The sequence below is a fragment of the Melanerpes formicivorus genome, unplaced genomic scaffold (genome assembly GCF_026170545.1).
Source record: "Melanerpes formicivorus ecotype bairdi unplaced genomic scaffold, bMelFor1.0.p_v2 SCAF_7, whole genome shotgun sequence".
Lineage (NCBI taxonomy): Eukaryota > Metazoa > Chordata > Aves > Piciformes > Picidae > Melanerpes > Melanerpes formicivorus.
The window spans coordinates 24,946,621-24,971,473 of NW_027142359.1; the positions used below are offsets into that span (position 1 = coordinate 24,946,621).

At 52.6% G+C, this 24,853-nt stretch overlaps 1 protein-coding gene across 1 annotated transcript; it reads right to left on the minus strand.

Annotated features, from left to right (window-relative positions):
• On the minus strand, window positions 1-19,971 carry UCK2 (uridine-cytidine kinase 2). Its single transcript, XM_068141501.1, has 7 exons — window positions 19,629-19,971; window positions 9,288-9,447; window positions 8,269-8,365; window positions 7,272-7,414; window positions 3,334-3,431; window positions 1,293-1,341; window positions 1-449 (listed from the first exon to the last, which is right to left on the minus strand). Exons 1-7 carry the CDS (start codon window positions 19,725-19,727, stop codon window positions 310-312), a joined length of 786 nt encoding a protein of 261 aa, XP_067997602.1. The 5' UTR covers window positions 19,728-19,971; the 3' UTR covers window positions 1-309.
• Between the last annotated feature and the right edge of the window lie 4,882 nt (window positions 19,972-24,853).

The following is a 24,853-nucleotide window of genomic DNA, read 5'->3' on the forward strand; positions in this document are numbered from 1 at the left end:
TACCTTATGGCAATTAATTTTACGTTGTTCTGCATGTACACAAAAATAGAGCAATTCTATATTTATAGAGATTTATAGCCGGTTCTGTGCTGGAGGAGTTACTGAGCGAGGCCGGGAGCCGTGGGCGGTCCAGGCTCCCAAGCAGCCGGCTGCTTCTCATTTGGCATTTCCAACATACAAAATTAAAGGCATTCGTCTCCGTCTTGGTTTCTTAAATAGATAAGGGGGAATGAACGGACAGTATGTACAGAGGGGCAGGGGCAGGGCCCGAGCGCCCGCCGCCCCCAGCCTCGCGCCTGCCGCCCGGGGTCAGTGAGGCCGGCTGCTGGACTCTGAGGGCTGCCGCTGGCGGGGGGGAGTGTAGCCATTCAGGTAGCCGTTGCTCTGGCGTTTGCTGAGTCCTCCGTTGAGAATGTCCTGGATGTGCTGCACTATCAGGTTTATGGCCACTGCGAGCAAAAAGCGGGGAAAGACACAGGGGAGAGATCACGTTAGCATCACTGCAAATGACACAGAGGCAAGCCAGAGAGGATCACTCTGCTCTCTCCCCTGCTCCCAATCCCTTCTATCATGTGGTGGGGAACCGCAACCTTCCAGGGGGAAGCTGCACCAGTAGGACTTCATCCCAATACTCAGCTGAGCCCAGCACTCAGGTATGATCAAGGTGACACCAACTGGGTGCAGATCTGGCTCTCCCAGTTGCACCTCTGGGCTCGCAGAAGCACGTTTGCCTTTCTGGCCTTGCAGAAGCACATTTCCTTTTGTGTGGGATGAACCAGGAGTTACTGGGAGGCATTGCCCATAGAAGGTTTCCTAGGCTTGATCAGAGGAGCACAAACTTCCAGTCACTCCAGAAAAGAGCAAAAGGGAGAGGCTCATAGAAACATAGAAGGGTTTAGGTTGAAGGGACCTTAAAAGATCATCTAGTTCCAAACCCTCTGCCATGGGCAGGGACACCTCGCACTAGAACAGGCTGTCTCAAGATCCCATCCAACCTGGCCTGGAACACTTCGAGGCTTGGAGCCTTAACAGCTTCTCTGGGCAACCTGTTCCAGTGCCTCACAACCCTAATGGGGAAGAATTTATCCTTAATCAAAATTGAGCTTCTTCCAGTTTGAAGACGTTACCCCTTGTCCTGTAACATCTGAGCACCTGTGCAGTAATAGCACTATCTTGGGTGGCAGTGGCCCAAGTCATCTTGGTGTCAGGTCCTGATACCTCCTACCTTGCCGTAATAGCAACAGATGACAGATGGCTGTGAGGAGGTAATGACAGGGTCTGGGTCCACTCACCTTCATTATCTGCTCCTCTGGGAATGATCACATCAGCATACTTCTTGGTCTGGGAGGAGAGAGAGCACTGTGTTATGGGGAAAGTGGAGAGCCACCAGGCTGGGGTACTGTCCCTGCTTGTTGGGGCAGATCCTTTCCCTCCCCTTGCCAAACCCAAACCCACTTGGAGGTATGTCGTTGCTGATAATATGTTTTGAATGCTCTTATTTGCCTTCTGCATTGTGTTTTGAGGGCCATGCTGTGTGCCTTGACTCCTCTGCCATGAGGTCATACAGATTCCAGTAAGAGGTACCCTACCAAAACCTGAAATTAAAAGTTTCATAATCACAAGGCTCCAGCAGCTGATGCTTTTGGGAACAATCTCGCCCCTGAATCTAGTCAGACTTGCCACAAGTGGAAGAGTTGGCATGCCTGGGCTCTGTGGACATGCAGGGCACAGCCATATGATCTGCCTGGGATGGGAAGAGAATTTTCTACCAGCACTGCTTGCCAAAAAGGTCAGATTTGGGACACCAGTCCTGACCTATTTTCACCTGCAGGTGCCAGTCGCAGTTTCCTGCCCTGTTTGTGTCAGCTTTTACAGATAATCAGGTTCCTGACAGCCAAGCTTTACCTCTAGTAAACAAGCCAGGCAGCTGAGTGAAGGGTGTCATCTAACACCTCAGGTGCTTCCAGCCATATCAAAAACCACCTGGATATGCTGGACCATTTCAGTGCTGGACCACCTGGCAAGAACTAGTTTAGGAGTCAAGTAACAGCGACTGTGCTGAACCTGCTCCATTCAATTGCTCTCCAGCTGAGCCTACCACCAGGTTGGAACTAGGACCAGGCCACAGCAAAGCTGGTGGGTAGGGGCAAAGAAGTTATTTTCTACCCTCCTTGTTTTGCATTTCACCCACCTACAGACTCTTCAACAGAAGAGACTGATGCAGCACGTGCTGCTTTGCGAACCTGTGGATTTCCCTTGCTGGGGTCTTGCAAGGAGGGAAGCCACTGAGCTGGACCTGCCTCCCAGGAAAAGCTTTTCTGACATTGGGCCCTGGTGCCCAGAACCACAACTGAGTGAGGCAGAGAAAAGGTGCTTGCCTAGGCGCCATGGAAAGATCTTGCAGCAAAGAAAGCATCAGCCCCTCTTATGGGAAATGACAGAGCTGGCCACATAGGCACAGAGATGTTCCTGAGACTGCAGGCACAGGTTCAATTCCTGCCTAAGGTGCTGGCTAGCAGTTCCCAGGCTGCAGGACTCTTGTTGGATCAGTTCCTCCAGAATAAGAAGGAATTCCTCATGTAACTGCCACATGTTTGAAAAGCCTGAGAACCAAGGCACAGGCTCCTCCCCACGACAGCCAGGAGAGGTGTGTAATGGCTGCTCCTGCAGACACACTGTTCCAACTGCAAGTTCTGCAAGAGTGCAGTGCTTTCCTGTGTGCAAAGTCACTGTCTGCTAGGAAACCTAGCATCATCATCTCCCCAAGTAGCTTCCTTTCTCCAGGCAGATCTTGCAGGCCTGTCCCTGAGCAAGGTGTCTGCTTTACACCCTGGCCTCTCAACAGCCAGGAAATGCAAGCTGCAAGGTCACAGCAAGCTCCTGCAGCATAGAGTCCTCTCAAGCATCCAGATAGCAAGAAGCCAGCAGCACTGCAGGACAGCCCAAAAGAGAAGGCAGACACAGTGGACACTGCCTGGGGGCAAGGATCTCCCCTTCTCTAGCTAGATGCAACCAAAGATCTTCCCTCCCAGACTGGCATCTGCTGAGCTGCCTGATGTTGGTTTGTCAGACCCTGTGCAGGGAGGGGTTTCTCTTGCCATATCAACCTTCCAGAAGGGGATGGTGATCTCACCAGAATGGCAGGGGCTGTATAAATAGTCTTCATCTCACCCTGCCCTGGCCAGCATTGACGCCCCCACCCCTACATTTATGCCAGAGCCTTCAGACAGGGAGCAAGGTGGGACAGGCTGAGTGAGCTCTGGGGAACAAAATACTTGTCTGAGGAGCTGGCACTTCTGACAGTCTCCTACTGGTGTTGCTCGCCTTACTTACTGGCAAACAGAACTCCTCGAAGGCAGGCTTGACGAAGGTGATGTACTGAGACAAGATCTGCTCGAGGTCCCTGCCTCGCTCACTGATGTCTCGTAGCACTGCAGGGAAGATGTAAGGCACAATTGGGAGCCGACATAGGAATTGCTCTTCCCCCTTCCCTTCAGCACAGCCCTTGGCCAGCCACCCAGGTGTTTGGTCTGAGGACTCTGTTCCTGGAAGCTGCTGCCCTCATTTCCAAGCACACCCTAGCCCAGCTACACACTTTTAACCTGCTTCCAAGCCTTCCTGGGAGCCAAGGGCTGGCTGACCCGACCAAGGGCTTTTCTTGGCCCTTTCCCTTCCCATCTCTGCAAGCCCATTCCAGCTGTAATCAGTGTCACCCCAGTCTTGAATGTTCCCAGCCTCAGCCCATGCATCACTTCTGTCACATTTCCCTGCTCTTGGCCTAAGGATGCATCATTCTCTCAGTAATCCCTGTGCAGAGGCACCCAAAGAATAGAAAAGCAGTGGGGTTCACCATACACACATCAAGGTACAGTTTAACTCAGTCTGCAGGGGTGAGGAGAGTAAAACCTACCAGGGAGGTGGAGGTGGCCAACTCTGCCAAGCTCCCTGTGCTGTCCCCAGCTGAGTGGAAAGGGAAGATGGAGCAGGACCTCACAACCAGGGGCTGAGGGGGTTCTTGGAGGAGATCAGCTCAAGCGGGAAGCCGGGAGGCAGGAAATCAAGCTGGCCTCCTGCTTGTTCTGCTCTTTGGGCCTTACACGCTGTTTGCACGTGGTATTTGGGCCACTGCCATCCCCAGGCTGAAGCCACTTCAGTGTGGCCAAGTGCCCCAGTTCAACGGGAATTCAATCCTGAAGCAGGAGCCAAACCAGTCCTGTGGCTGTGCAGACAGCTCTTGGCTCTCCACGAGTAGCTGGCTGGCTTCTCCCCAGTGTGCTAGCACCAGGCACTGGGTTCAGAGTGAGCCTTCTCCACTTGCCAAGCACAGCCAAGCCATGGCACTGCCAGCCTGCGTGACCTGCTCAGCAGCCATTGCTCATGTGCTTTCAGGGCCAGCACAGTGCTGTTCTCCCAGTGCTGGTTTGGCATCATCCCCATGGCTCTGTTTGCCCTCAGCCAGCAGCTACACAGCATGCCCTTTAACAGCCCCGTGCAGGGGAGGTGATGGAAGAGAAAAAGGGCTGGCAGCAGGACATGTGCCAGCTCCCTGCCTGCTCAAGGAATGGCTCAGCCCAGCTCAGGCTGCTCTTTGCCTTCTCCAGAGAGCAGGAGCAAGCCCCAGCTCAAACAATACAGGAAAAAAAAAAAAGGCAAGGAAAAAAAAAAAAGGCAAGGAAAAATAAACCAGAGAGACTTCTGTTTCTCAGGTTCCACACCCTGTTTGCTGGCAGCTCTGGGGCAGGGAAGGAGCAGAGCGAGGGTGCATTTACAGCACAGCCAGTCTGGCACGGTGTGCAGGAGGCCCATCAGCTGCACAGGGCAAGTGCCCAGGCTGCAGGGGCTGGTTCTGACAGGGCAGAGCTCTCCTGTCCATTCCCAGGGCAGACCCCAGCAGGGCAATCACCTACACAAGCAACAGTCAAACACCCACTGCCTGGTACCTGGTCCCACAGCAAGGAGTCCCAGCAAAGCAGGCTAAGGCCACACAACCTATCTGGAGGTTCCAGGACAGGCCAAGGTCCCAAGGATGAATCGGAACCTGTCCAGAGCCAGCAGGCAGAGATCACTGAAATCAGGCCCCAAACATGCACATGACACCCAATTTGGTCTTTGTTTTATGCTCAAGGACAGGGTAGTGAAGTACCTCAGCCAGAATCAGCTTTGCATGGATCAGGCCATTTGAGGCACTTGACAGACCTTGCCCCTTGCACTCTGGTAGCAGCATTTTTCTTGGGAAGGGTGCTGAGACAGGGACAGTGTGAGTTGCACACAATGAACCCCAGCAGTACTGATTAACTGAGCTGTCAGCTACATTTCCAGGAACCTCATCTCCCACTGCTGTCCAGCTGAAAAGTCCATTGCTACAACTCTTCAGGACTTCTGGGAGAGCAAGATGACTCAAGGCCATGTTGTAATGCAAGATATTGACTTTTGCTACAAGCTGCCTCCAGCTATATTCCAGGGATGTGACTATAGCCCTTCAGCACCTCATACAGAGGCTCTTTCCCAGAAATTCCAGGGAAACATACAGTAAACAGATTTGCTGCTGCAGAGCTCCTGCCAACTGCTGATGGCAAACCAGGAAGGAGACTGCCAAATGGTCAATTCCTTATCTGGAGGCCAATGAGTTGCCCTAAGTAGGAGAGACCAGCACCTCAGCCATCCAAGCTGCCCCTTTGCAAGGCTTTTAGAGACTGATGGTGGGTAGGAGAAATAGCCCAGGAATGGTCAGGGACCAGGTAGTTCAGGACCCTATCAAACAACTGCAGTACAACAGGGTTTTAGCTCTGTTTTGTGGTCAGCAGCTGGATAATCTTAGTCAATGGGATCTCAACTACTTCTCAAGCCCTAAGATCACAGTTCTGTACCAAGTCTCAAGTGACCAAACGACACACTCCAGAGCATGACTGGGGTGTGGACACAGTCATGTGTCACTGAAAATGCATGAGGAAGCACCTTACCTTCAGAGACACGATCCAGGGCACTGCCAAAAACCTGTGCTACCCCATGTCTGGGTGTAAACCCAAGCTCCTGCACAGCAGAGTTTGCTTAAGGAGTAAAGCTCACATTGCAGGATCTCACAAATGCCTATCTGTGACCTGCTAATGCATCTCCCTGTGGTGGCTGTGCCGTCACCTCCCTGAATGAGTCATGCAAGAACAGTGGGCAGGGTCAAGAAGGATGTGTAAAGAAGAGCTTTTAATCAGCACCGATGACATCCCAGCAGCAGAGGAGGCTGTGTAGCTGTCTGGCAGCAGGAAGGCAGGCAAGACCAGTTCCACTGCAGGGTGGAACAGCTCCATGCACAGAAGCAGTCCCAGGCTGACGCACTTGAGACATGCTCCTGTCGTCACAGCACAGAAGTGTGGACAGGATTTCTCCAAGTCATCTTCTGCATCCCTATATACCCTGTGGAGACTGTTGGAGCTAAGCAGGGGTAGGGGTAATTCAGACAGAACTAAATTTTGCTCCCAAAGTCCCCAAATGCTTTCTCAGTCATCCAGGAGGCCAGTGCTCTATCGGTGACCCTACTCCTAAAGGCTGCTATGAAGTGAACAGCACCTCAAGCCTTGAAGACCCTGTAGAGTCGGAGTCTCTCTTATGTCAGCTGGCAACCAACAGCCAAGCCAGCTGGACACGGGGAGTACTAGGCAGGGATATTCTGGTTTCTAGGGCTTTGCCCCAAAGCCATCACTCCAGTGCCAAGTACCAGAGAGGCTCCATGCTGTGCTTACACAGACCTAGATGTACAATTGGACTGCCTATCTGCATCATCCATGATGGACACCCTCACCTCCAAATGTTACCTTCAAAGCACCCCCATACTCTAGGTCCTGAGCAGACCCATCAGGCATCACCTTCTGATTGAACTCTGAAGATGTTTTGCCTTGCTCATTGTGCCCTTCCCTGCTGGTACCAGCTGGCCAGCACTAGCTGCCATTCAGCTGATGGCACCGGGCTGGTGCCGCAGGGCCATGTGAGGACACAGCACGCTCAGTAGTCATACTGCTGCATGCATCAAAGGAGGAATCCAGACAAGGCAGCAAAACCCCACTGAATCCTGAGAGACACAGAGCAAAGTGCTCTTCACTGCCATAAGCTGCCCTGTGTGACATGCACTGGGGAGGAAAAGCTGCCTGTCTCTGCTAGCAGCAGCACAGCTTTGTGCCAGTTCCATTTCTGCTCTGGCCACTGTCACCTGCCTCTGCAACCAGCTGCCCAGATTAAGTGATATTTCTGTCCCTGCTGCATGAGGCATGTTTGGGCCTCACCTCTGCGGGACAGCCGGGTGTCTGCATCCGTGTCCACAAAGAGCTTCATGCGGAACAGATCGCGCACCTCCTGGCTGTAAAAGGCCAGGATGCCTTCAAAGAGCACCACGTCAGCAGGGTAGACAGTCACCGTCTCCTCTTTCCTAGCAGAGGAAAGAAGAGTCAAAATATGCTAGTGGCAGGAAACAAGCCAAGAAAGGAGGTGCTGGGGAACAGCGGTGCTCCTAGGCACTGCTCCAACCCTGGGACATCCCTGTGGCACCAGAAGGGTGACCAAGAAGAGGGCGGACCTACCCTACTGTGGTGAAGGGAATCCATGGCATAGGTATGCTTCCTAGAAGAACAAATGGCAGAGCAGGAAGCAGACTAGCCATTCTCCCCAAGCCTCAACCAGCTGCTGCTTGCAGGTGTTCTATGTGCCAAGCTGTAAAGCCCAGAAAGCCTACGCATGGGGCTTGACCCCTGTGAACCTGCAAGGGCCAGCTCTGCTCGCCTAGGAGCCAGGCAGCACTTCCCTGGCACCACGGTGCTTTTGTGGGAAATGGAGCATGGTCACATCCATGACCCACACAGGCATGCAAAACTAGGCTTAACACATGCAACGTAAGAGCTATAGGAGTAGGAACTGTTGTTCTCCTCCTTTCCTGGCATTTGAGCCTGGAATACTTGTCAAAGCTGCAAACACAGAGTTTATGGAGAGGGGAAGCATGGATGAGGGAAGAAAATGGGGACCGTAAACCCCGCCTCCACTCTCATGCTTGTATGTTGCTGGATGCCACTGCTTGGCTGTGCAGCTTTCCAGACCCCCAGGCTGTGCCTCTATCTGCCCTGGATCCTCTGAGCAAGGGGTTTGGAGTAGTCAGGATGGAAACTGTTGGTTGGCACGTTTAGGCGTCTAAGAGCGGGCACAAGCAAAGGGGCAGGCAGTCTGTGCTGGCAGGGCTGCGTGCTGCGCTGCGGGGCGTTAGCAGAGGCACAGCAGGAGCAGCTGTTAGACCTGGAGTGGGAGACAAAGTCATAGACAGGAATCTGGACCGTCTTCCCTTCTGTGATCTCTTTGAGTGTTTTCACGATCAGCTCGTTGTCAAAGGCATCTGAGGAGAGAGCAAACGTTACCTGAGGCAGCTTTGCAACCTCTCCCACCCACCAGAAGCTGAGCTGCTGGCACCCTGCACTGGGGACAGACAGAGGCACAGAACTGGGAGGAAGTCCCTACACATCTCCATGGCTGTAGCAAGGTCCAGCTCTCCCAGAGCACCCAGGGCTTTGCTGCTTTGCACCAGTCTGGAATCTGGCCCACAGAGATCAATACAGCCCTTGTATGGTGGCACTGACAGTCTGAACTTGGGAAAGCATCTCCTCCAGGGCTCCAGCCCCCAGAGAGACTGGAGCAGTGTTTCAGTCTCAAGTTGCTGGACAGACAGTGCTCTGTTTGCTCAGAGCTTGCTGCCTCTAGCCATTGTCCTCATGGGGATGAAGATACAGTGGCTCTGGAATTTCCCCACCCAGCCTGGAGAAGGTTCAAAGAGTCCCTGCTGTAGTAACAGGGCATGACCTCCTCAGTGGAGAGGTTTGCAGAGCAGCTGCCCAAGATGGTTCCCTCCTTGGAGGGACACAGAGTTGCTGGCTCCAGAGGATAGTCAGGTCAGATCTACCTGTTCCTAACCCAGTGATAGGTTTTCAAACTGGAGGATGGTTTTGTTGGGAGAAAAGGAGTGTCTTGAGGAGTTTGAAGGTTCACACCCTGCCCCTTTTCATCCCAAATACTCCACCTTAAAGGCAGTTTCTTTCCCAAGAGAGACAGAGGTTATACTGCAGGGCACACAAGTGGCCACCAGCCACCCTGTCAGGGATGCAACCAGCTCTACAAGAGCTTAACTAAGCCACCCACTCCTGCCCCATACAGATGCTGAGTCCCAATGTCCATGCAAGGCTCTTTGCTGGTGGAGCGAGGGGTCCCGCTCCAGCTCTTGCCCCCCACCACATGGCAGAGTCCCAGGGCTGTTCTCCATTCACCTGGGTGGTCAAAATTGAACTGGCCTTTGAGTGCTTTGGATTTCTGCTCTGAGGTGAGGACCCGGTAGAAGCTGTCTTGGCTCACAATCACCACCTGCTTCTGGCGGTAGTCCACCTCATTCTGGCCCAGCAGCTGGACGATCTTGGAGCATACTGAGGACTGGGAAAGGAAAAGCAGAGGAAGCAAGTCAGTGGCAAGGAGCATTTGAGCCATGCAAGGAGAATGTCCCCAGGTAACAGCCATTCCTGGGTGTGTGGGGCACTGCTTGCTGGACCTCCAGCCATGAGCTTGTGGTCCCCTCAAAGGCAAAGCCCAAAGCCACTGAGAGAAATGTGTTCCAGAGGCATCACCATGGGGCCCTTCAGCATGAAAGCATCACCAAACTTGCTCCTTACCTCACTCTCCTCTCCCCCTATCGTCTGCCCACAACTCCTATTCTGGGCACAGATGGAAGCAGGAAACCAGTTGGCTGCTGCCTAGGTTCAGCTGCACTTCCAGTTTCTCCACAGCCAGCTCCAGTCTGCCCAGCAGTTTCCCAGGGAACAGAACTGGATGTGACACCATGGCCGAGTCTCCTCTCTGGGAGGCAACCTCAGTGCCTTGGTTCCCCCAGCCCTGGTCCAGCACAGCATGGGCTGGGAGGGAAAGTCCTCAGAGAGGGACTGTCAGGTTGTTTTCATACCCTCAACAAAGTCCAAGATGAAAAGATACCAGGAAGAGGGCCCTGGGACATTATTGGAGATCTCTGCCACAGCTGCCAGGGCTGAGAGGAGTAGCTGTGAGCATATTCTGGTGCCTCTTGGCACAGCAAGGCTACAGGCACCATGGAGCTAGTGTCTGAAGAGCCACGTGGCTCTGACTGCCAATGCAAGATCCCCATGAACGCTGATGGCACAGGGACCAGCACCTCGCACACCGCATGGAGCAGGCTGGGTGCCGGTGGCTGGCATCCACTCTCTGCTGGCACTGCAGCAGGTACTGCCTGGATGGCCAAGGGTCACACCAGACCTCGCCATTGCGACATGAATCAGAGCACAGCTTGGGGGACAAATCCCAAAGATAGCTTCTTTTCTCCTTAGTCATACAAGTCCTTGGCCGCTGTGCAACACAGCGGTGCTCACTGCATCACCAACTGGCAGCCTGCATGCCTGCCCCGGCCAGCAAGAGCCAAGGTCAGGCTGGTGGGGGAAGTGCTCTGCTGCCTGCAGGTGCCCTGCCCATCAGCCCCACAGCTCAGAGAGAAGCAGATGTTCCTGGTGCCAAACTGACCTGCTTCAATCACACTTGCTGCAGATGCCAAGATAAGCCACTCCTGGACTCGGTTACCACAAGTACTCTCCCCACTGAGTGCTCTTGCTTTGCAAAGGGAGGTTTGCTTGTCCCAGCCTGCCTTCCTCAGCCTGCCCATGGCTCTTTCCATGATCCCATCTCCCTGCTGGCTCAGCCATCTGCTCTATACCCAGCTGGCAACCTCCAGATGCAGAGCTGAAGAAAGCAGTGGTGAGAGGAAACAGGGAGGGGGAATGCATGCCTGGCAGAGGAGGTCACCCCAGCAGGCAGAGGGCAAAGCTGTTTGCCTGAGAAGCTGGAAGATTTGACGGCATTCCCATCCCCAGAGACTGTCTCTTTCCCTCCAGGCCAGGCTGACCTGACTTGGCTGTGACCGCTGTGCTGTGAGTCAGCCCCAGCCTGGCTGGAGAGCCTCCGCACACAGCCCTGCTGCAGAGTGAACTGGATCGGGCTGCCCAACAGCAGTCCCTGTGGCCCTGGGCACGAGTTCAGGGTCTGGGTCAGAGATGGGGTCTCCCTGAGCACCCCACCTTCTCCTCCCTCTCACAGCTGGCAAGTTGCTGGGGCAGCCCTGCCCTGCAGCAAGCTGCTACCACCCAGAACAAAGAACTGCATGTCAGTGCAAGTCACTCACCCTCCAGCTCGAGCAGACACAAAGCCAGAGCCCCTTCTCTGTTTCTTCTTCTTCCCCACAAGCTTCTTAGCCCTATGGCTTTTCCAGCTGTATCCCGTAGGTTTCACAAAACCAGGGCATGCACAGTGCCTCTCCTCCACTTTTCCTCCTCTCTCACTCTCCTGGACACTGCTGCCTTGCCATGCTGCCCAGGCAGCGAGGAGACACAGCACAGCAGGATTCAGCTTTGGCCACTGCTGACAAGGACACCAAACTTCCCAGGCCCTTTCAATTAGTAATAAAGCACTTTCCAGTGCAGCCATCCAGATCTCCAGCCTGTAGATCAGCAGGCTCCACACAAATCTGCACCAGAAACTGCTTCTCCCAGCCCATGGGAGGCAGCAGGGCTCCTTTCCATCAGTGAAAGCAACATGCTAGCTGCACTACATTCTCCCCTTGGACCTCAGCATGTGGATGGATCACATAATCATTTGAGGGCATCAGACAGTTCCTGACAGACTTTCTCCTGCCTTACACACACACTAATCTCTAGTCTACTGATCATGGAAAGTGGAGAAGAGAGTCCCATCATCTTTGAAAATCACCCTCATGTTTCATACCCTATGGTATGAAACTTAAGACACTTGATGTTGAGAAAAACCCAAGGAGAAAGTCACTCTCAGCAGCTGAAGACAAGGACATGTCTTCCCACTAGGGCCCAAGAAAAGGATCAGAGCATATCCTGGCATTATTACCACCCAGTGCCCTGCAGTGACAAGTGCCTCTTGCCAAAGCATCCAAGAAGATGCTACAGATTGCTCCTTTTTCTCTGGTAGATTTTGGAGAGTAACAGAAGTAGTGGAGGAAAATGATCACAAGGACATCCTGCCCTCAGGACCAAACTCAGGGTCAGCATACTGCATTGCCCAGATGGGTAGGGATGTCATCTCTGGGTTCTGGAAAGAGCCCATTCTCTGTTTCCTCTTCTTCCCCACAAGGTGACACCTATGTCACCTTGGTCCCACAGAAGTGCCAGGGCACTGCTTGTACCTTATAATTACCTAAGTGCAGTAGGACATAAAGACAACAGAGGATACGGCACATTCCTCTAACCCAGGGGCTGCAGGCAGCTTGCATTAGTGGGGCAGCAAGCCTCAGCCAGGTCTAAGTGAAGGTTCTTCCTTTTCTAACGACCATTTGTGATGGAAACAAGAATGGTTCCTGAGGGGCATTCCCTGGTGCCAGAGCAAATGCCTCCTAGAGCTGCAGAAGCAGATTTTTCCCCTTGGTCGATAAATACCCTACATTAAGGAGGAAGAAGAACCAGGAACACAGAGGTTACAAATTCCCCTAAGCAGTGGGAACAGAAACTCCCAGGCTCAGGAAGTGTCCCTCCAAACGAGTTACACATGTCCTCCGCTTCAGCCCCCTTCTCCCAAACCACCCCTGCATACATAATCTGACTGATGTTCACCAGAAGTGTGGAAAAGCCACTGGTAAATGGAAATGCCAGCGAGGTTCTAGGGAGGCCTGCAGGTGCCCAGAAAGACCAAGACCAAAGTATGACTTTGAAGTGCAACCAGCCTGGATGCACAGTAATCCAGGGGACACAAAGTGCTGACACATGTACTCAGCACCCACTTGAAGGGACAGCCTGGGCTCAGATTCTTTCCTTTGCCAATTCCTAACTGCTCCTCCAAGGGGAAAAGGCAGCAATGGTTTCTTCTTTGAGAAGGGTGTGTAGAGGCAAAGAGGATGATGAAGAAGATGGCATGCTATAGATGAATCCCAGTGCATAAACCCTGAAATCTGAGCCCCATCCCTACGTGACACATCCCACCTGCAGGGAGAGGCTCCTTGCCTCCACTCAGGCCTTTCCCCAGACCTACATTGTCCATGCACACCTCACCTTGACCTCAGGTGAACACTGATGGCAATGCAGCCACAGCGCACCACAGCAGCAGGGTGCTTTCTCAAGCAAAAGCCTTTCCCTCCTCCAGAACTTGTTTAAAACTAAATATAGACAGGACACAGCAGCCCCTGAGCCTCCGTGGTTGCCAGGCAGACCTTTCCCATGTCAACCACATGAAACCAATGCAGGATTTACCAAACGTGCAGGCTGACCTCTCCGCTATCGTTCATGACTTTCCAGACACGGCAGCAAGGGGAACTCAGCTCCAGGTTTGAGCAAGTGGCTGCAACCTACTGAGCTGCACTCCCCCAGACTTTGCACTGCAGCTGCTCCCTGGGAAAGCTCTGCAAACCAACCCACAACCACACACAGACTGTTGAGAAGGAGCTATCTGCACAACACAGAGCAAGAAGCAAGCTCAGAGATGTTATTCCTAAACAGAAGCAGCTGCAGCTTCCCTTGTAGGATTTCTCCTCTGAACCAAGCAGACAAATAACCACTGTTTAAGGAAAGAAAACACAGCTTTATTCTGATGGGATAAGATGATACAGGGGGGACCTGAGCAAGAACTGCAGCATATTTTCCCACATGGAGAGAGCTGGTGCAAAGGGGGAGAAACTCATCAGATAGGTGTTTGGAGCCCTACCCATGACATTTATTTGAAAGCTATTAATTACATTACATATTTAATTCACATTCACCTATGGCCTAGAGACAGCTGCTCAGATATTCTTCAGGAATTGAGTAATTCCTCAATATTATTCTGCAGATTATCACACAATCCCTCTTGGGTAGCTCTGATCAGCCAGTGAATTAGGACTTCAGATAAGTATTAGAGAGAAAGGTGATGGACAGTGCTACAGTTAACTACCATCTGAAAGTATCAGGCAGGAACGTGAGTGATACTTTTGAGTGATACTGTGTTTGCTGCAGCATAGAGGGGCAGTTATGAGCACTTCTGCCCCTGGCTGATTAAGTCCTGTCTTGGGCTAAGAGGACTCCATGAGCCTTGTTGTGTGTGCTAAAAACCTCTCACTGAAGAGCAGGCCAACCATTCCCATGGAGCCTGGCGCTGCAGAGGGGTGTCTACACTGAAGTGCTCACTTGGCTCCCAAGAGAGCAGCAGAGAGGACCTACCATCCTTTATAGTTACAGACAAGTCACTTTCCAAAAGTGGTGTACTCCAGATAAAGTAATTCCAGCCCAGACGCTGAAGCTGCCAGTCCCCTCAGAAGTAGATAAAGGAACAAGGGCTGTGCCAAGAGCAAAACTTACCAGGGGAGATATCTGTTGGACTCCAGTGTGGAAGGAAGAGGCACAGACTCCTGCCATCACTGCAGGCTGCTTGTCCTGAGCCAAAATGCTGCTCATCATGAGGAAAGTCCTCAGCAGAGCAATGCCCTTGCTACAGCCAGCAGCAAGGACAGATTGAAACAGTCCTGCCTGTGCTCCCACCAGACAGAAACCCAAAGTTTATGTCAGGGAACACCACTAACATACCCCCCTTTCTGTAGAATCTGGATGTGAGCAGGCTTTGCATGTGCAGGAACCTCACTGGGGTGTCCTCATCACATGCTTGTGGATAAAGCAGTCTCTTTTGGGATCTGGCAGGCTTTTCCCTAAGATCACAGCATCAGAGACCACTGGGATTACTTGCTGCATTTCTCTCATGTCCCTTATAGCATGGTTCCCTTTCCAGGGATCACAGGGAACTCAATTGGGTTCCTGAAATCAGGAGCCCTGGCAATACTGCTCTTCTCTCCAGCTTATCTCCTGCAGCCCACTAGTTATGGCATTTTGGTCTCTCCTTCTAAGGTTGCTTATGGTGTACTTGGTGGACTGGGGTGACACAGAACACACATCAGATTGGGAAGGGTCCCAAAACATCTATTAAATATCTGCCTGCAACTACAGAGAGCTAGTTCATGACCCATGCCATCCTTTCCAGTCCTAATGGAGCACATTCATGTGGCAGCACTGGGACTGGAAACTTGCTATTCTCGTACCAAAAGCCAAGGCCTCCACCCAGCGCTTTCCCAGGCAGGTTCACCATTCCTGCCCTTCCCTTTATGAGCCATGGGCCAACCAGTCCAGGACTGGGATAGCCAGGTTTCTATTCACTCACCCTGGGATGCTCTGCCTGTGATCAGCAGTCCTGAGCTGGAGTATAAACAAGCACACACCAACAGCCAGGATCTGAGCAGAGATTACATGTGGGGAGGAAAACAAGTGTTCTAACATAATCCCTCCCAATCCACTGGTTTTAGACCCAGGGTATTTCTCTCGAGCCCCTGCTGCAAACTCCATAGCCTGGAGCTGGCTGAGCCCATGGGACTATGGTAAACTCCATAACGAACTTGCACATAGTCAACCAGAAGAAAGAGCTGACCCATCAAAACAACTTGTGTATCAGTTTGATCAGGGGCTGGCACAGAATAATGTTCTACTAGAAAGTTTGATGAGTCTCTAGCACACGTTGACACCAGCATTTAACGAGTCAGACCTTGTGATTCAGGGCTTCTGCCAGCCACGGAATGAGCGTCACCAGGAAATGGTGCTAAACCCACACAGGACTGCCACAATCTCTGCTAGTCACCCTCCTGTAGTTCCCTCCTGGCTCACTGCAGGGTCTTCCCTGGGCTTCTCTGCCTGATACCCAGGTAGTGACGTGGTGGCTGTGACACAGAGGGTGCTAGGACTAGTTCTTAGCCCTTGCTAGTGTAGGAGACTGAGGTCCATGTAGACTGAGCCCCATGTGGAAAGGCAACTGCCTTATGTGGAGATGTGCTGTAACTGAAGCCACTGCTTCCCTGGGGCCCAACATGTTGGCTGTCCCACCCTAGCTGGGTGACACCATTTTTCTCCAGCCTAGGCAACCAGCTCATCCTCAGATGGTGTTTTTAGTGTTTCAAGCAGAAGTGCCCATCTGGTTAACAGTAAGAATTCACCTAGCTGAGCACACACTGCAATTTCAGTGCTCTGCAGTCTGGAAACTCTCAAGCTGCTTGTTCAAATGCACATTTCCTACTTTATGTGCCACCTCAAGATCCAAATGATGCAGCCACAGGGCCACGTTGGCACTCAGATTCAGACCTCACTAGTCTGAAGGCCAGACAGCCAGCTAAAGTGTTCAGGCCTTTGTAAATCTGTCGCGTGTTACAAGCTCCTGTTGGAAGGTGGCAATCAGCACTTTGTTTTGTGGCTTGTGGGGACAACCAGTTAATGCTTTAGCCCAAGTTCGAAGAGCTCTCCCCACCCCTGCAACCACCCCAGCACCAGATGCTCCCACTGCTCTTGGGAGTGAGCCACCCAGCATTGCCAGCAGAGCTACAAGGTCTCAGGAGCTAAGGTGAAGCGAGGACATGTGAAGAACATAAGAAGGTATTCCAACACTTTCCAGCTCATCTCAGTAGTTGGTTTGCTGAATTTTCCTCCAGCCTGCAGCCTGGCTGCCTGCCTTGCATGCTGCAGTCCTTGGTAGTCTTCTTGTGGGAGGAAGGGAAGAAACTGTTAGCACAAAGATCATGGGTATAAGAAGCATGCAAGAACTTCAGCAGAGCACTTGAAAGCATAAAGATGAAAGAAAATATTACAACAAGCTTTGGAAATCCCTCTGAGGGAGTGAGGCAGTTGCAGTCCTCTCCAGCTTTGGCACAGGATGGGGTCTTAATGCCATGTCATCTCCACAGCAGGAGACTGCAGCAAGCTTTGCCCAGGATACACAGTGCTTGGATTTCAGGGGACAATAGGAGACATGCTGCCTCCTAGCAAGCTTTTGTGAGGAGCCCGCCCCAGCTGGGCCAATCCGAAACAGCCACCATGCAGCTGGCACTGCCCTCTACAGCAGCTGCAGCATCGCAGGCTGCCCAGGACCTCTGCAGCTCCCTAGTTTTACTCCCAGCACAGGCCAGACGTCGTTGAAGGGCCAAACCAGCAAAGTGCTCAGGTTTCTGCCTCCTGTTTGAGCACTGAAAGTTGCTCAAGCCTCTTCTGCTCACTAGGGAACAGTAGTCAGCTTTTGATTTTGACTTCTCACCACTCTGCCTGTAAAAACTACCAGCCAAACACTCCCCAGTGCTCTTTGGGAAGGTTGGCTGCTTTGGGTGCCAGCTTTCCCAAGGCACCACACAACAAGTTGTGGCAAGCTACAAACAGGATTCCTTCCTTCCACAGCCTGGCTGTGCTGGTACACCGAGAAGGAGAGGGGGGCAGGCAACTGCAGGGCCTCTTTTCCCATCTTAGACTCAAAAGCATCAGTGGGAGGAGCTGGGGGGGGCCTTGGAAGGCAAATGCCCTCCGTTATCTTCAAACTGGTATTCTGCCAAAGGGGTGTGTTATGACAACAACCCTCAATTGGTGTGAAGGCCAGTTGGATGGATTTGCCACTTTCCCAGTGGGAAAGGTGCCTGCCTCACTTTCCCTCTAGAAGCATTTTGTTTTCACCCAGAGCCAGCACAGCAGCCTCTGGGCTGGATTTCAGATGCAGGCAAGCCCTTAGCAGAGCACACCACACCAGCCCCACCACTGCTTTCCCTGAGCAGGCTGCAGCACTCAACATCACCTGGCACAGGGCACTGTCACTGATCAGATGGAGGACAGCCCCTCTGTATCCCTGCCTCGCAGCAGCATCAAACAGGAACTGGAGGGTCTGTATGCACAAGCCTTAGGACCTTTCCTCCTGTTACTTCTGAGTGTTTGCAATTTTTTGCCAGCATGTTCTTTGCAGTCTCTCCCTACAAACTTTGTACTGTTCTGCCTGATACCCTTCACCAGGCAGCACTGCACAGAGCTTTTTAGCAGCCAGCAATCACTAGAGGGGAGGAAATTGTAGCTGAGAGACAGGAAAAGTCAGTTAGTACATCTCCCTTGCTAGAAAGAGCCATTTCCCTAATTCTTTTTCCCAAGGCAGCCTGCTGCTCCTTGAGCATTTTCCCTTTGAAGTCGAGACCAACTGTGGCGCATTGTACTGTAATCACTGCTTTTACCTTGTGGGCCAGAGACACTGCATTCAGAGATGTAACAGTTCAGCAGTGCCAGACACGATGTTATTGGGACAGCTAGAGAGAGGCAGACCCACGCATCAGGGAGCAGACAAACCCAGCATGTTTGAGTCACCAGGAGCTGTACTGCAGGAACAATCCAGCTTTGGTTCCCAATGGAGGAGACTGCATCCTCTCTCACCATCCCTCTCCTGTTCTATCTGGGTTCTTCCTCCTTGCAGTAGCAACAGCAGTCCAAGAATCAATAGGGCATTTAGAGAAACATATTTAAAGCAGTTCAGGGCTGAGGCACAGTAGTTGGGTAAGGCCATCTTCAAGAGAAAAAGGGTGCCCCTCTAAACAAGAACCAACCCAGATACGAGGCTCTGTTTTCCTCCCGTGACAGCCCACATCCAGTTCCCTTTGCAAGAAATATTTCAAAGCCATTGCACTTCCAAACCTATTTCATAGCTCTGTTAAAAAGGCAGGTAGAATGTCTGTGCTGCCTTGCAAAGGAGAGCTTTGGATTTGATTTACTGCTCTTAAATAACACAAGGAAAAATAAGTAATTTTTTTTCTTCCTTTTTTTTTTTTTGTCATATGAGGATAAGCATGAACCTAGCTTAGGTTAAGTAAATAAAGCAAATCCCACTCTGTGAAACAGCTGAAGAGAAAAGCCGCGCTGTCGCTGGAGCTGCCCTGCGCTGCGGTTTGGGTGTAGCAATCCTCCGATGAAAACCCGCATTAACCCCGGGGCCGGGGCTGCTGGTCCCCAGCCACCCCCTGCCCCCAGCCTCGCCGCTGCCAAGGGCCATCCCCTCCCGGGCGCAGCAGGGAGGTCGTTGTGCCGTTGTGAGTCAGCATTTGCTGCGGGATCTCCACTCTTGGCCCCCCAAAGTTAGGCATAAAAGAGCACAGCCACCCTCCCCCCTTCCCCCCCACCCCCACCCCCCGACCGCACTATCGCTACCATTAAAAAAAGCCATTAAATAACCGCATCGCCCCAGCGGGGACACTGCGAGAGGGTGGCGGGGGACACACGACTCGAGGAATTTGCGGGGATAAAGGAGGTAGTGGTGGATGTCGGCTCCCACGCCCCGCAGAGCCCACAGCCCCAGTCGCTGTCCTCCGGCACCCCTCCACCCCGGCGAGGCTGAGGGGAGCAGGGTCCCGTTAAAAGCAGAAGGAGTAAAACCTGCACCCACCCCACACCCCCCTCCACGTGTCCCCGGGTCTCCCGGGCAGAGGCCTCCGCGGCCACGCTCTCTCCATCGGCTCGTCCTTGCCCGGGCCGCAGCGTGCACCGCCCGGGGCAGGGAGAAAGCGATCCCGCCTGGCCCCGCCGCTGCATAGCCCGGCTCGGTTCGGTTCGGTTCGGCTCGGCAAGGCACGGCTCGGCCCGGGTCTGCCCGGCTCGGCCCGGCGGGGCAGCGCACGTGGCGTAGCGGCCGCTCGGCCCCGCCGCGCAGCCATGTGGCCGCCACCCCCCCCTCTCCGTCCTCACCCAACCCCACCGGGGCTTCCCGTGCCGCCGGGCCCCCCGCACCTTGCCGCTGGCCGTGCCACCGCTGACCCCGATGAGAAAGGGCTCGCCGCCGCTGGGCTGCCCGTGCTCCTCCAGCCGCTGCTCGCTGTCCCCCGCCATCCTCCTCCTCCTCCTCCCCTGCTCGCAGCAGCCGCAGCAGCAGCAGCACCACCACCGCCTCGCCGCCTCCTCCTCCGCCTTCGCTCTCCGTGCGGGGCTGGATTTATCTGATGAGTCAAGGGCCTTCCTCCCCTCCTAGTTCACATCCCCGGCGCTGCGGCTCCCTGCCAGGTGCCTGCTGCAGCTGCACATGCTCCAGCCCAACCTGGCACGGCACTGCACGGCACGGCGGCCACATAGGCCCGCACCTCGCCGCCTCCCCTTCCCCCGCCGCCTCCCAGCTTCTGGGGACAAAGGCGATGCGGCCGCCTGCTGCACCCGCACTCGCGCCCTCCTCCCGCCGGCTTGGTTGGCTCCCATGAATCCCGCTGACCACTCGCCTGCAGTAAGCGCTGGCACTACACCAGGGTAGGACCCCCGCTACATGTCCCCCACCCGGGCCCTGCTCCTGTGAGCACTTAGGAATCGCAGACTGATTTGGATTGGAAAGGACCTTTAAAGGTCATCTAGTCCAACACCCTTGCAGTGATCAGGGACATCTTCAACTAGATCAGGTTGCTCAGAGCCCTCTCCAACCTGACCTGGAATATTTCCAGGGATGGAGCATTTACCACCTCTCTGGACAACCTGGGCCGGAGTCTCAGCACCCTCTTTCCATCTAGTCTGAATTTCTTAGTTTAAACCCATCACCCCTTGTTCTGTCACAGCAGGCTCTGCTAAAAAGTCTGTCCTCTGCTTTTATATAAGGCTCCTTTTAAGTACTGAAAGGCCACAATAAGGTCTCCCTGGGCCCTCCTTCAGGCTGAACAACCCCAACTCTCAGCCGTTCTTTGTAGGAGAGGTGTGCCAGCCCTCAGATAATTTTTGTGGCCTTCACTGGTGACACAAAGCCAGGAACAAAAATGATGCTTACGTCTTTGGCAAAGGGGACCCTGAGCACTCTGGAGGCCAGGATCCAGAGTCAAAATGCCCTTTGACAAAATGGAAAAAGGCTGGGCAAAAATGTAGGGTGAAAGTCCATGGGGGTAGGTGCCAAGTACCATACTTAGGTTGGGGTAATCATCCGTGAAAATACAAGATGGGAACTGGCTGGTCGGCCAGCCCTGGTGCAGATAAAGATCTGGGAGTAGAGTGAATCAAAGAGTCAAGGCTCTGCTGCTGTGAAAAAAACAAAACACCCCACCGGGACACTTAAAGGTAGGCAGGATGTGGTAGGTGGGTACCCTCTGCTGAGTACCAACCCCACTACGCACCGTGCTGCACGGAAAGTGAGGCCTGATCGAGAGACTCCAGTGGGCTCTGGAGAACAGCCTGGGGTCTGGCTGTGCAGGACCCCAGGACTGCAGGAATCCTGCAGGATTAGTCTGAGGAAAAGATGACAGACATGTGGACCATTTCCAAATACACAAAAGGCTGCCACAAACCAGCAGGACAAAATAAAGTGTTCTCCCCCTCTACCCTGCTCTTGTGAGAGTACTGTGTCCAGTCCTTGTGCCCACAGCACAAGAAGGACATCAAACTGTTGGAGCAGAACCAGAGGAGGGCCACGAAGATGATCAGAGGGCTGGAGCACCTCCCCTATAGGGACAGGCTGCTAGAGTTGGGGCTGTCAGCCTGGAGAAAAGAAGGCTCCAGAGAGACCTTATTGCTTCCTTCCAGTACATGAAGTGGCCTACAAGAAAGCAGGGCAGGGAATTTTCACAGGAGTTTGTAGCGATGAGTGGAGAGGGAATGGATTGAGGCTTGAAGAGAGCAAATTAAGACTGGAGATTCAGAATAAATTCTTTACAGTAAGGGTGGTGAGACACTGGAACAGGAAGGTTATGGATGGCCCCTCTCTGGAGGTGTTCAAGGCCAGGCTGGATGAGGCCTTGAGGAACCTCATCTAGTGGAAGGTGTCCCTACTTATGGTGTGTGTGTACGTGGCAGTTGGAACTGGATGATCTTTAGGGTTCCTTCCAACCCAAACCATTCTCTGATTCCATCAAACAGGAAGGGAATAGGTGTCTCTGAGCCACAGGGATTGTAACAAAATGTTGCCAGATCAAACTGCAATTCAGGATGTGTGCTCAGGGGCATTTTTAGGGGTGAGAATCACAGTCTGGTTTGGGTCAGACTGGACCTTCAATGGTCATCTGGTCCAACTCCCCTGCAAGAGCAGGGACATTGCCAACTAGACTAGGTTATGATTAAGTTCTGGAACTGTCCACTGCTGAGGCTTTAAAAAAGTAAGCTAGGCAAGCTCCTGTATAGAAGCCTTTTAGAAGAGCTGATTGTGTGTTGGGGCAGTGGAAGACCTAAGAGATGCCCTGGAGTCCCTCCCCTGCTCTCTTCACAGGATTCTAAGTTTCAGTGAGGTTTTTAGCTTCCCACAGCAGTACAGTGAAACAGGTGTGGAACTGTTTGCCAAGCAGATCACACATCCTAGCCCTCATCACACAGGATGTGAGAGAGGATCTCCTAGGAAGGAGTGGCCCCTCTCTGCCTACCACTCCCAATTCCATCTGTGGCCCCAGGGCTGCAGCTTGCAGCATGGGAGCATGGCACCACACATGGCCAGTGCCAAGGGAGGAATTGCTATATACAGATAAGAACTTCCTGCAGGGATGAATTCCAGTGGATTCCCACAGCTCCATGCCAGTTTCCAAGGGCTGACCCTGGGCATGGCTCCTGCATGCACTGACAGGTCCCAAGAGACACAGCTCTTCTTTCTTGCCCCCACACCAACACACCCATATTTGAACGGCAAACCCCCTTCAGCATGTTGTGACCTCCAGGTTACTTGGCTCTCCCCATGCCAGCACTCACTGCTGCCAGCCTCTCTGCTGCCCTGCTTGGGGACAGATAAAAACCTCTGCTGTGCTCAAGCTGTTTCAGGCTGTGCTGTCCATTTGACTCAGAGGTGAGCATTGCTGCAGGATGCCCATGGTGGCATTTTGTCTGTTTCCCCTTCTAAGCCAGACGTTTGACATGTGGCAGGAGCAGACACTCTTGTAGAGGGAAGGGTAAGTAATTCCCTCTTGATGGGCCCTCAAGGAGTATGAGCTAAGGATATTCAAGGCTTATTTATACAGAACACAAGGAGAACTTGCAAAGATCAGATTAATAGCTCTCTCAAAAGCAGGCCAGAGCTGTCAACGGCAAGTGAATCAAATTCAAGTCCCAGTTAAGTTTTAGATGTTTTCCTCAAAATTTATCTGAAAATTTTACACATTCTTCTTCCTAGCTGCCAGTCACTAACATACTTTTTTTTGTTTACTTCAAGCCTGGAGACTTCACTATGTGAAATGTTTGGACATGTCTCTCCTCTAATCTGGGTTTGAGGTTGCTTCCATAAATTCCCCCATAAATTACCTCTGCAGTATCTAGAATGTTTGACAACTGCACTGACTCCTAACTCAGGCCAGTCCAGAGCTATGTACAATGTTTTCCTTTTTCTCCTTGTCCAGGCTTGTTAGGTTGACTCAAACTGCACTGAACTCTTCATCTGTCCTTTACATGCTGATCAAAGCACAGAATACTGTTTTAGAAAGGAAATGCCACAGAGATAGATATGCCTTCTGTTGTCTGAAAAAACCCAAACCTGCTGATAAAGATCCTGGTGTGACTCAATGTGACAGGATGAAATTACAAAGACCCTATGACACCTCGACCAGCAGTTCAAGGTGTGTACACCCTAGAGGTTCATGTCACTGACCATCTCCTCCTGGCCTACCTTCTGCCACCCAAGTGTTCTGTATCTGAACGACCATGCCGAGTATCAATAACCAATAGGGAGGGTGTGAATAATTTCCCATAGTGGTATAAGATAAACCATTTCCAAACACTGCCTTGACTGATACTGATACACCTTACAGCCAGGAATGCTAGGGAGCTCTAAAGAAAGGAGAGAGGGCAGAGGATGGCATACAACCAAGTGCATGAGGTGCACACAGCAGGGCACAAAATACTGTCATGGGTCCTGCCACATCATCAGCTGTATCTTCCTGCTGCTCACCCTAAACTGAAATATCCATTGGTCCTTCATTTCATCCCTGTCTCCTCCATGGCTCTCACTCCCACTGAACTCCTGTTGCTCACCGCCAGGCTCTGCTCCGAGTTCTCCCTCAGTGTTGCAGAAAGCTTGTTGTGCCTGAACACATCACTGGGATCTCCCTTGGGGCACAGAGGGTGCTTAGCTGCAGCCTTCAGTGACGCCTGACTCACTGTGCACACATGTAGCTTTTGTGTTTCCGTGTATGAAAATGTCATCAGGCTCTGTTCAGTTGTTTGCTGTCTAACCTCACACCCTCACTTATTACTTGTGCTGCCTTCTCTGAACTGCGTCTTTCTGAACAGTGTTTAAGGGCATTGCCAGGGCTCTTTGCTTGCCTTATTTCTCACCCAGCTCTGCACATGTAATCCCACAGTGCATCACTCTTTGCTGATGGCAAACTCCTCTGTTACGCAAGGACTGGAACAAACCTGCCCTTCCCTGCCTGCCCTGTTTCTTTTTCTGTATTTCTGCTTTCTAGGTCTCCTTACTCCATTAGAACTTGTGGTTTGGTCTAGTTCTGTTGCTCCAGGTGTAATCACCGGAGCCTCAATAAAAATCAATTACTCTCCCTGCTAAATCCTTGCCATTATTTCTTTGTCCTCCTTAGTGTCCTTAGTGTTGTCCCACCCACGAATGTTTAATACACATGGAGCAACTTGGAAGATTTACCTCCCTCTCCCAGAGACTTCCAACCCTCTGAATCACTGAATGCAGTGCTCTGCTTCTGGCTGTCTGGGCCACCAACGAATCCTGATGAAGGGCAGGTAACAGTTCTGGTAAATATTTGATCCCCAAAAATGCCTCCCACCGCTCTGCACTAACAAGATATGCAAGCCATCGGCAAATTGATCCTGGGCACGGTTTTAGAAACCTGAAAGGCTGCTCCAAGCCAATCCTTTCTTGACTGCGAGGATTATGTTCAACAAAAGCAAACTCCCTGTGGATGCTCCCCTGGAAAGGGCCTCGGAGTGGCTCAGAGGGAGCCGTGCGGGGAACCGCGGCCTGGCAAGGTAGCAGGGCGGGCCCTGCACACCACCAGACCCAGGTGTGTGGGATCTAGGGAGTGTTGGGACGGGAGGACGGCTTCTCC